The sequence below is a fragment of the Galeopterus variegatus genome, unplaced genomic scaffold, assembly GCF_000696425.1.
Source record: "Galeopterus variegatus unplaced genomic scaffold, G_variegatus-3.0.2 Scaffold1574, whole genome shotgun sequence".
In the NCBI taxonomy this organism is placed as follows: Eukaryota; Metazoa; Chordata; class Mammalia; order Dermoptera; family Cynocephalidae; genus Galeopterus; species Galeopterus variegatus.
In genome coordinates, this window is record NW_007727685.1 from 7,810 (window position 1) to 20,217 (window position 12,408).

The window sequence follows — 12,408 nt, forward strand, 5'->3', positions numbered from 1 at the left end:
CCGCGCCGTTCCGCGCGCAGGCGCACACCCCGCAGCCGTCGAGTCGGCTTTTGCTGCGAGGCGGTGAGGGGGAGAGTTGAATGCCGCTTTACAGCGCCGCGGCCTCGGCTGAGCCGGGAGGGAGGGGACGGAGAGAAGAGGGATGTGGGAAGGGGGATTGGTTTTGGGGCGGCTCTCGAGTCGCGAACATGGCGGCCGGATGCGAACCCCCGCGGAGCGCGGCACAGCGCAGACCACGGGCTGCCGAGCGGCTCTGTGGCTCCAACTTCCTTGTTATTCCTCAGCGCTGGGCGCCTCGCGGGAAAATGTAGGGCGTGGCGGTGCAACGCAAAATTGTTAAAAAACGGAAGCGGAGAAGTTCTTCCTGGGCATTCTCGTGGGCCGTTGGCGTGCCCTTCTGGGGGGTGACGTTCCCAGGGGACGTGGACATAAACCGGCCAGAGGCCGCTTCACCCTTTTGAGCCGACTTAAAACATTTCCTCCTGGTTCTCTTGGGTGGGGGATGCCGTTTCGAGGTATCGTGTACTGGTCGGAAAGCCACAGGACCTCCGAGTCTCTAAGATGCCCGAGTGGACACTATGTTGCCCTCCCGGGACAAAGGCGGAGCCGGTGAGGAGGGGAGCATGCAGGCACCATTTCCAAATAAAATGCCCGGCTTTGTCAACAGACATGTACCATTGCGAGTTTGAACCCTGCACGTTGCCCAGGCCCCGTTTTCTGCATATCTCATTTAAACGTGAGCCTATGAAAATTGGCACTGTCCTAGCTTTTGTGTGTGTCATTCACAGCTGGTGGTCTTACGTTAAGCAGGACGGGGTGGGGGAGGCCACAATTCCAAAAACTCTAATTCAAATTTTGCTTAAATGCCGTAATGCTGGCGGGTGAAAGAAGAACCCCTGGTAACTCTGGGATCTCCAGTTCGTGTTTTCTCCACGAAAAAATGCTGCGGATTTACCTTCAGATGTGTCTTTCGTGAGAGAGAGAAAAAATGAGATAAATAAATGTAGTTATTGACCCCCAGCTCCTCTAGGAAAATAAGCGGCACAAACTCTTCCAGGTTGCGTCTTCGTGGAGACCAACAGCCAAACGAAAGAGCAGCCCTCTTGGGGTTGCCCAGTGTCAAATATTTAGGTTTTTGAAGGTGTGGGACAGTTCTCGTGGGCCACCTTGGGAAGGGCCCCAGGTGGGTGGGCAGGTCATTAGCGAGGCTGACCCAGTCTGGGGGGAAATCTGCAAAACAGTGCCTTTATCTGCAGAGAACAATTGTGAGGGGTTGTCTTTCCTCCTTTTCAGTGCACAAAGACAGCTTTGGAGCAAGAATTTGGAATATGCATTTAAGTTGTGCTTTGCATTGGAAACCCCTGGGCAATTAAAATAAGCATGGCGTGTAGTATTTTGTCCCTTTCTTATGTGTGATTCCTGCAAGTCAAAGGAGCAGGGGCTGGAGCTTCTTCAGCAGTTTGGAAACTTGTTTTGAAATTGTCACCAAATCGATTTTTTTTCTCTCTCCTGTGGGTGAAGTTTCCTTCCCGGGTTTAGCCACTACCCCACACCCCCTCCCTGGAATATTGTATTGACGTCTTTGAGAGATCAAAGGAAGTAAAAGGTGCTTGCTGTATACTTTATTTTTCCAGGCTGTAGTTTGAACCCTGAGGTTTGAGTTTTTTCCTGGTTAAATGTCTTGGCACCAAGAATGTGGAAAATAAAAAGTTCATTAACTTGAACAAGCTTTAGCCAATTGTTAGACAAGGGTTTGTCCCTTTAAGAACTAGAGCCCAGATTGTCTCTTAAACTGACTTTAAAATCAAGCTAACATGCATTGGTGAACTGTTTCCCCTGGATACCTGAGGTGTTCTTTGGGTCATTTGGTATGGCAAAACTGGATGGTTTTCATAGGATTAAGTGATGAATTTCTTTAAAACCGGGCAAGTGATAAATTGGTACAGCTCTCATATTTGTTTGAATGACGATTCCAAAGGGCACTGCTTCTCCCGCTGAGGTTTGTTTTCTGTCATAACTTGAAATTTGTAGCTTGCAAAACACTGTTTTCAGGAAGCATTTAAAGGAGGGAGTGTTCAGAACACTTGGACTAATGGTAACTTTTAACAAGGGAGCATAAACACTTTGAATATTAGAGAAACTCCTGTTTCAAAAAATCTGTCAAAGCTAAAGAAAATATCTTTTTCTTTAAAAGTATCTAACAAACCAAACAATTTTGTATATTTTTAATCTGATGACTGTTCAACCTGTTTACTAATCTAATGAATGGAGAGAAATGTAGTCTTTACAGTAATTATAAAAATAGCTTTCAAAAGATGGCAAGTTTATAATATTTGATCTCTAATACGGTATATATGTTGTCTAATGTACTTTATTAACATACAACCTAAGTAAAGACTATTTGAACTTAAGGTATTAAAAATAAAAGATTTCATCATGTTTTATCACAAACTAGCATTTAAAACAACACATCCATGTAACATTTTATAACATCTTTCTAAGAGAAAATGTGGCCTGTTTTGACCTGTCTGCAGTTCACTTTTTGTTTTTTTGCCAGTGTTGTCCTGCTTGGTATCCGGGACAGTCTCTAATTCCTGATGAAGAACTTGATACTGACGTTGGTATGCAGCAGCCTGCCCTCCATAACACTACCTATCCTAAATGCAGGGTTAATGCCGAACCTACTGTGCAAGAAATGATTTACTGATGAGGTTTCAAAGAAAACCACATCAATTTGGATGTCTGTTACCTTGAAGTGATCATTTTAAGAGTAGTAGCTTATTCTCTAGGTATAAAAAGACTATTTTCTTCTTTTGGTGTATTTCATTCTGTGCTGAGCAATCATTTGTTAAATGAGAAAGCAACAAAGTCCCCTCCCCCCAATTTGGCCTAATTCGTAATTCAGTATGCATTATCTCATGCATTGTGGGACTTTGTTGAAAATCTTTTTCAAATGTCTGCATTCCACATGTAGAACTAAAGTGTTTAAAACTAGAAACATGAATGCTTGTTTTGTTAATTCACATGTTTGTCTTCAAAAAGCAATACCCAGGATCCCCAGAATTGTTATTTGACTTAAATAAAACTATTTAAATTATTTTTGTGATTGTTTTATTACAATGACAACTATAGCCCCTAAAGAACCTTGATTAACCTGTTGATTTGGGAAAATTTATATTCTATTCACATTTTCCATAGTATAGTTGGGATTTCACTAAGCAATAAATTTAGGGGATAGGGGACACTGAACAAACCCCAACTGTTTTGAGCTCATAGTGTTTTCCTGGAGGGGCTCAGGGTTAGGTGCTAGGGAGGTCGAAGGAAGAATTCAGAGTCAACGACTGGGGTGATTAGAAGGAAGGAATGGAGGCAGGAGTTTGGAGGAAAAAGAGGAGCATTTGAACACCACTATTTGGATGAGAAAGAGAGGGAAAGATAAAGCTGAAGATAACCTCAAAGGTGAAAAAAGGGTCTCTATGGCATCCAGAGAGGGAACATTGCGACATTACATTATATTATAATATGCGTATATTATTCAGAAGCCCTGAAGTGGTCTTTGGGGCAGACGACTTGGCAACCATTGATTAGAACACTTATAGAATCATGGAATATAGGTGTTATTAAAACACAAGTTGTCTTTAATTAACTGTAGTGTTAGAGAAGATGAAGGCACTTCAGAGAAATTCTTCGAACTCCAGATACTTGATTCTTCATTTTAAGTTAAAATCCGTAATTTAATGTAATCTGTGAATTTCATGGCCATCATTCTATTTATTTGGCGTGATTATGCCATGATGAAGTATTGTAAAATTGCAGCTTGATAGAGTGTATTGCTATTGGTTCTTTAGATCCAGTTTTATTAAAATTTCTGGTAAGAGATTGATGATATTGTAATTTTTAAGTAGTGGGAAAAACGCTCATTTCTCTCTGATTCCTGTTGTTCCTTTACATCAAGAATAGGATAATAGGCCAGTCAAGAAAGTCTATGATTCTTTGATTCTTGGCTCCCTAACACTTGACATTCTTATATCCCCCATATCAAAGTTGCTGGAATTTTTGTGTTTTATTTTTGTTTTTAAGATCAAGAACTATGTTTTTTCAGACATGCAGTGGCGTATTATAATGGGATTGTTGAAAAAGCCTTTGGAAAGGTAAACTACAAAGTTGTGCATGAGCCAGCTGCACTGTGATGATAATACCTCCTAGGGTTTTTCTAAGGACTAAACAAAAAAAGGTCCCTAAAGAGCCTGCCAGAGAGTAGTCCCTGAACAAATGTTAATTCCTTCTTTCCCTCTTGGAGGTAGTTATTGTTTTGATGATTTTGAGTAGTTTCCTATTTTTAATACAAGTATTATGTAATATTTTACTAAAAACATAGTGGTTTGTATTGGGATGAAATTTAATACAGTTCAGAAAATAGATGGAAATTTGGGGCATATAAGAAAGGCTGCATTTCATAAGCATAATCAGTAGATCAGCCATGTGGGTTTATGAACATAGCTATGAATATTTAAACACATAAAATTACAAAGTTATTAAATGCCTGTTGTTCATTATCTTCCAATGAATACACTTATTTTTAGATAAAAATAAGTTATGTACTTAAAATCTGTAAACATGGTAATTTAATGGTTTACATTTAATTGGATAAAATTTTTAATTTAGTGAACTGCTTGATTCTTACATTAAAATTCGATGACAGTTTTACAGTGGGAAAGTTGATACTCACATGTAACAAAAAGATTCGATCTTATGTCTTAAATTATTCAGTTTCCCCCTTCTAAATTTATGTTAGTATTATGCGGGTATTACTGTAGAGTAATGACACTGATGTTCTTGTTGGGCTGGGATGCTATCCCTGAAAGCAATTCCCAAAGAGGAGTCCCAAAATGTTTTGGCCAATGTTAGCAATCCTTAGAATAAGTTTATGGACTCCCTAGATGACAGCTTCACTTGAGATAAAACAAAACAAACAACAGTCTTATTACTTTATAGCCATACTTTTATGTTTTAAAGGGTCTCCTGATTATTTTATTTTATGTTACTTAAATTGAGTCTTGACCCAGAGACAGTGTAGAAATGCTCTACTACAGCATTATGAAATTTTTTTTCAGTCATAGGTCTACTTATGCAGTAAAGCAAAACAAAAACACCAACAGAGGTCTTCTCAGATGAGCTGTCTGAGTGGAAAGACAGACAGCTTCTTTCCTTTCCATTGATTTTGGGGACTTGGGGCTTCCCAGAGAGGCTGTATTGCTGAATGATAGCGGCTTTTGTATGGTGACCTGCAAGACTTTTCATTAGTCTTTCTTCACTGGTTTGTTACCCGTTGTCTCTTTCTTTCTGACCCTCTCATATTTACCCTGTCCTATTAGACATGGAGGTCGTGTAAAACTTATTTTGAGTCTTGGTTATTTGTTACCAAGTAAGAGCAAAGTTCTATTAAATGTCTAATTTCACAATGGATGTCTATTTGGTGCAGTGCTGTATACTACTCATAGCAAGAAGATCTTACAGGTGAGGTCTCTCCAGGATCCTAAGGGTCAAGTCAATCAGCACAGTCTTTTCCTGTAGAACAGGGGACAAGAGAACACCCTCTTAGAGTCTCAGAGAAGTGTTGCCTTTTGTAGTACTTTCCTTAGGAAAAAAGTCTTTTTAAAAAGATTTTTTTAAAAAATCAGGTCATTGGAAACTTCATTGGGGAAATGAGGAAAATGTTATTGCCAACAGTTCCCTCTGTAAATGTCACAGAGTCAACAATTGAAGGCTATTTGTGATAGGAATAAATAAATGCATTTTAACATCCTAATATAAATCCACTGCATAGAAATCATTTACAAATGATTCACTAATGTTACCTAGTCAGAACTTACACGGAAAAGCTAGCATTCATATCTCACCAACAGAGTATGTAATGGTTGGCCAGCTGATATCATTTCTTTGGAGACCTCAATCACTATCTTTTACAAAAAATATTTAGCCACATCGAGGTGTGGCTAAATATTGAGATCCCTTTTTTGTTGTTTTTGTTTTATTATTCTGGCGGCTGGCCGGTATGTGGATCCGAACCCTTGACCTTGGTATTATACCAGTGTGCTGTAACCAGCTGAGCTAAATGGACATCTTATTTGCTGTGGTGATAACCAAAAGCAGAAGGTGTTTCATTAAATTCTGACCAATGACATTAAATGAAGATGCTCAGTCGAGCAACATCAGTGATTTCAATTGACTCATCAATTGCGGGTATCTAGCTGCCATCATGTTTCACTTTGCTAACAAGCTGATATCCCACATCTGATGACAGCAACTCGGGTCCTTCAAACAAATGACATGTTTGATAAAGAAATCTTTTCAAAATCATTATGCACTTTAGCATTTTTCTTTTATTCTAGTATAGCATCTGTACATCTGTTCCATTAGGTGTCTCTTCCATGGTCATTTCTGAACCTTCCATTATTTTTGAGCCTGGTTTGCTGGTATCTCAGTAGGAAGTGAAGATTCTTCCTTTCAATGTTATGTTGTTGAACACTGAAACACAATCTTTGTGTCCAAAGTGCCAGATTTAGTCTTATGAATGAGACTGTGAGGGAAGAATTCTCATTCTCACAAGACTTTCTGATAGGAGAATATTGTGAAAGAAACCGAGTGAGGGATGGGAATGAAGTCCTAATTTAGGAAACACATTAAGGACATCTATTTTGTTGTCTTTGCTATGGGTTCTTGAAACTTTACACCACTTTTACAATGTTGTAAAGCTTCAGAGCATTAAGGCATCTCTGAACTGGTGAAATGAAAAATCACACAGTCCAACTGGTAAAAATGGATGCAATTCTTTTTTTGGTGAGCCCTGCTTAACTGCAGAATTTGCTTATATGCACAAAACTGAGGAAGTCTTAATCTCTAGTTTACATGTTTCTGGATTGCATATATCTGGAACCATTAGATTCCCTGTAATTGCATATTGATTAATTGCATACTACAGCTATTTTAACACTGAATTTAAGCCCCAATGCTGCTGTTAACAGTGTAATCATTTTGGATAAGTGAATAGTTGGAATATAGCACTTGAAAATCAGAATGCAGGGAAATAATCACTTCTCTATTTAAGAAGAAAAAAAGCCTAGAAATAACTTTTGAATTCATAAATAAAGCAGTATTGTTTTCTATTAGGCAAATATTAAAATACAAAATAAATTGTAATTGTGTAATGCCAAATCTTGATGCACAATAAATATTTTATCAAACCTTTGCTTGCTTCTTTCAAGTGTTATAAATTGAGCATCCATATATAGTATAAATATGTTAATTAAAATCAAATCATTTTGAAAAGGTAATTGTGCATTTGTTTTTAATTTGCATTCAGTTCTTTATATATATAGCCTCAAGCTTTTTAAAAATTTGTTTTGGTTGGGATTTGGGGACGGTTGATTCTGTAGCCTGCACTAATTGAAACTTATTTTGTGCATATGTGGTGTTCAATAAAGGACCTGTGGCTGTGTCTGCACATATACATTAGCTTATATTAAAAGTACCTGTTAACAGTAGTCTGTTATTCAAAATTAAAGGCTCTGGTAGAATCAGGAGAGAGCATTCCTTAGCTATAGACAATGAAACCCATTTCTTCAGTGCTAGAAAAATGTTACAATTGCTGTGCTAAGTGTACAAGGTAATGGGGAGTACTTCAAAAAGTTCATGGAAAATAGAATTAAAAGATAATACGAATTTTTTCATGAACTTTTTGAAGACTACTCCTATACCGAGTGACTTGAACTTTAGCCTCAAGCTTGTGTGGTTTGTAGGACCATTTTTCTTTTCTGATATCATGGGCTTTTCCCTCTCTTAAACGGTTAAATTCAGGTCAAAAAGTAAGGACTATTCCAGGAACTCTTAGTTTAAGCTTCGAAATACATTCTCAGGCCAGGCTTTTACTACATTCCTCCTCGATTTCATTAGGCATTCTAAAACTCAGAGGATAACTATATCTAATCAAAGCCAAAACTCCAGTCATTTTAGAAAGCATTCAATATCAATCATGAAGTTATTGTGTATATTTAAACTGGTTAATTCATTAAATCAACTTAATGTTCTGGCATTGTGTAGAGATGACTGAGTTTATATGGACAAAATGAAGCAGAGAGTTAAGAAGTTATACAGATAGCTGGGTGTTAAAGATAAGTGTAAATTTTGCACCCACTGTGTGCCTGGCTTGACATAATGTCCACCAAATAAATAAGTGTTAAATAAATAAATGAATAACTCAAAGTTTGTTTCCATGGAATATACTGTGTAACTTCATTGCCATTTTATTTTTGCTTTTTAAGATATTTCCACAGAATTATAATGGTTACAGGTTAGTTTGCCTGATATGTGGGTTGGGGGTCACCTGTATCAAAATTTCTGGGACCCGGCTCAGATAAACAAAAATCACACTTCTTATCAAAATGGCCTGGGGATCTTCCTTTTAAACAGTTGTTCCAGGTGATTCTGATAGATATGAAAGTTTTAAAACTACTGTTTTATATAGATAATGACAATTATTGAAACTCTTTACTACCAATTTGTTTATTTGTTCACTAGCGGTTTTTTGAACTCAGTCTATCAAAATGGCCTGCTCAATTAATAAACTCACTCCACAGTGACTTTTGTCTGAGGCATTTTTTTTTTTCTGGTGTGGACAATTGTCTCAATTCTCTTTACTTAATTTTGCCAGTGTAGAACTGCCAAGCACTCAGACACATAGATGTAGATCTGAGGACAAACTAGTATCTACAAGCAGGGGATAGAGTCCTCAGCATGTTTGTTTGATTTAACATTTAACATTTAACTTAAATGCAAAACCTAATAAGCCTTTTCTATATTTCTAATCATTTTCCATTTATTATGCCGAAAGCTCTCCTCCAAGTTTCTGCAGTTTTCTGTGTCAATGATCACAACATATTATAAATGGTAACATTATAAATACTGTGCTGTCTTAAGAATTTCTAGCACTTCCTGAATCTGAAATTAATGCCCTTGCTTTTTCTGTAATGAGTAAGAAAAATAATTCTTTCGCCTTCCCTATACTTCTATTAGACAGACATTACAACAGCATTAGTTGGAAGAAAAAAGCCAATTCTAATGTTTACTTTTAGCATTATGGTACTTAAGATTGTTTTTCTGTGATATTAAATACCTGTTTGAATGCAGCAAGCAGAGATCCTTAGTTCATCTGTATTTTCTAAGCAACAGGGTGCTTTCAGCTGAGTCTTTTCAATACTGGCAATTCCAACTAATAATGAGTTATGTTCCAAACTTTTCTTTTTAAATTTTAGCTGATTTTAAACTCAACATTTATTTATTCATAGAGTCAATGATAGTTAGGACTCCTGAACTAGACTACCTCACAGAAAGTTTGTTTTATTCTTCTTTATGTTAACTTTAACTCACAATGTAGTCAGACAATGTTATCATAATAAAGTGTTTGGTGACTCAACTACAGATGCCAAAGGCACACCTTCCCCAGCTGTGCAGATAAAATGGGGGCAGTAATGGTAGAGATAGCAAAGTAGGAGACCACTCCCTCTTCTTCTGTAGCCCCCTCTTTCCTAAGCTCCTTGGGGTTTGGGTGAGGCTGGGGAGAGCTCTAAAATTCTAGTGTGCCTTGAGCTGAGTTTCTGATGTAGAATCCAGCTTTTAACTGCAAGTAAGGAGTGGAAAAAGGGAGCAAATTGGCTTATGTGTTGGTATTTGTAAGGCAAGGGCTTTGCAAGGCAGCATCTTCTCTTGTCAGAACCACCCCTGCTCCCCCCTCGCTTTTTCTATTTTGCTTTGAAAAGCTGCCTCTTATCTGAGTTTAAAGCTTTGGTTTGCAAGTCAGATGGAAAGTAAACCAACTAAATCTACCCAAAGTTAGATAATCATGAAAGAGTGAAGGAAAAGTATTTTAGCAGTAATCAACTATTTTTCACTGTAAGAAAAAAACCAACTGTACCTTTGACTTAGTTTTTGTAAATTTGTTTTAGCAGTAACCAATTATTTTTCACTCCACAAAACAAAAACTGCATCCTCAACTTTGTGTTTGTATTTTGATCCTATGTGCTCTCCAAATGAGCACATTTTCTCCATGCAGCATGATAATTCATATCAATCCTCTTCTATCTTGAGGACAAACTACAATAATGTTTACGTAAATAGTGTTTGCAGAAACGAATTGTATAAAATCAGAAAGAGAGCCCTATTTTTATCTGTGGCTTCTGGCTTTTTTAGTTCTTAAAAAAAGTTACCATTTCCTGAGAACTTTTTGAGTACGTTATTTACTTAAATGTCAAGTTTGCTAAATTCAGCTCATCTAATAAAAGTAGCACAATCTATAACATTTTAGTTGCATGGTTCCTAATTTTAAGCTAATTCCCTAAATTTTCCAGTTTCTTATACTTCTTTTGGTGCTGATTTTTGTGTTTTTCAATGTCAAATTTTCTACTAAAGGTGTCAAAACAATTTTTAGTAAAGCAAATAATAAAATGAATATAATAAATTTGCAATAAATTGCAATGAATGGTTGTTATTTAACTCCAAGAGAGCACAGGTATGACAAACCAAGACCTTTCTAATAGCTTTGGAACTCATCCTTAAATTCTTACATATTAAAAGATGCAACAGAAAGGCCACCTTTGCAGGTTGCTGTTATGAAATCTCGTCCCTTGGATTCTGGAGAAGATTAGGGAGGTAGCTGACTGCTAATACTGTGAACTGGTCCCCTTCTTAGTGGTGCTGCCTCTAAGTAGTTTTCACAGGCAGTTTGTGAACTTCCCTGGATTTTTAAAGACTCTCCTTATTGTTCCATAAAATGCAATTTCCTTTGTCTTTTCAGTTCCTTTTCTGCTGTTTTCAAAATAGGGCTTAAAAGTAAGATAAAAGGCCTGATACTTTCCATCATAAAAAGTTGTAATGACAGGTCTCACTAATTAAAGTGTAACAATGGGAAGATTAGCCTTTCAGTTGTCTTTGTGTTGAATCTATGCAGTATTTCAAAAGCCCTAACTCAGAACATGTTGGAGTACAACATCTTTAAAATATAAACATTCACACATGGGTTTGATTATAGTATGCACACCAAATAGAAGCACAGTACAGTAGGGCTTCCAGAATGCAGGAAAACAGGAAAATTTTTTTCAGTGCAAACTTTTTTGGCCCCAACCATTCTACTATTGAAATAGGAAAGACCACAGGGAGAGTTGGAGGGGCACACTGTGGAGCCGGGCCCTGTACTAAATATGAATGAGGAGGCATCCTTTAGATTTCTTGGTATCAGGAAGTTAAGTAGAGCATATGTGCTTTTTAATGCCTGCATTTCCTTCCCTCAATGGAAGAGAACATCTTCAACCCTGTATTAATAAAGTAATATTCCTTTCTTGTGGTTTCAATACCACAACAATGTGCCTAATTCATTATTAGAACATTAGTAATATCAAGGGACCAAATATTTGAAGCTATTGAAAGACATTTGATGTGCAAAACATGGTACATGGTGAGTCTTCGATATTGGGGTATCATGGGATAATGTTTTTCTGAATAGCATCTAACAGTACACTTTTCTGGAAATGTAGACAAAAATAATTGAAAGAGCTCTAAAAAAATCCAACTGGAGTAGAGCAGATGGTGAGGATCAAAGAGTGAGTAGGAGAAAAAATACTCATGTTCACAATAGGTTTCAAAAGAGTTTAATTTAGGTATGTAGATATTTTTAAATTAGTGATTAGGTCTTCATTAAGAAAAAAAAATACATGCAATTCTTTTCTTTTCTTTTTGTTTAAACTTCCAGGTTTGGGGCTTCCAGGTTATCCCAGGGTTCTATTCCTGTACTGGCTAGCCACCTAAATAAATAAATAAGAAAGTAAGTAAATAAGTAAAATAAACTTCCCGGTTTGGTCCAGATTTCTGACTTGAATATAAATTAAATATCTCTTATTTTCTATAACATACTGCTTTAAAAAGAAGTTCCTGGTTTACACTTTGTCATCTTAATTTCACTATTTTAGTTTTAGGCATTATTCAAGCTGAAGTGTCTGAATTAGACAAAAATATTGGACATGTTTTACTATATTTCATCCCTGAAGATATAATATTGTGGCTCAGCTCCAAGTTGAAATAATCAGAATTCTAACTTTTAAATGTTTGTGTTCCTTAGAAAGAATTCAAAACCTAACAGAAGAGTCTTGCGTAAGGTGACTATAGCTCAGTCACCAGTGGAGGAAGGAGGCAAGAATTGGAAGAGACCAGAGAAAAGGGATGCTAAGTCGAAGTATGTTCATTTTGTATAATATTGACAGATAACCCTTTTCTTTACTTCTTTGGCTCCAGAAATTGACTTAGGAGGATTGCATTAAAATTCCTCATCAATATTTTTATAATCAGTCCCCTTCTCTCTTT

At 37.0% G+C, this 12,408-nt stretch overlaps 1 protein-coding gene across 1 annotated transcript in view; it reads left to right on the plus strand.

Moving 5' to 3' along the window:
- Positions 1–3,097, plus strand: part of ZIC3 (Zic family member 3) — a 10,822-nt gene extending 7,725 nt beyond the window's left edge. Inside the window, exon 3 of the mRNA XM_008577766.1 lies at positions 2,558–3,097. Within this exon, the coding sequence (XP_008575988.1) occupies positions 2,558–2,707 (150 nt within the window). The 3' untranslated portion in view covers positions 2,708–3,097. The remainder of the gene's footprint in view (positions 1–2,557) is intronic.
- Positions 3,098–12,408: the final 9,311 nt, after the last annotated feature.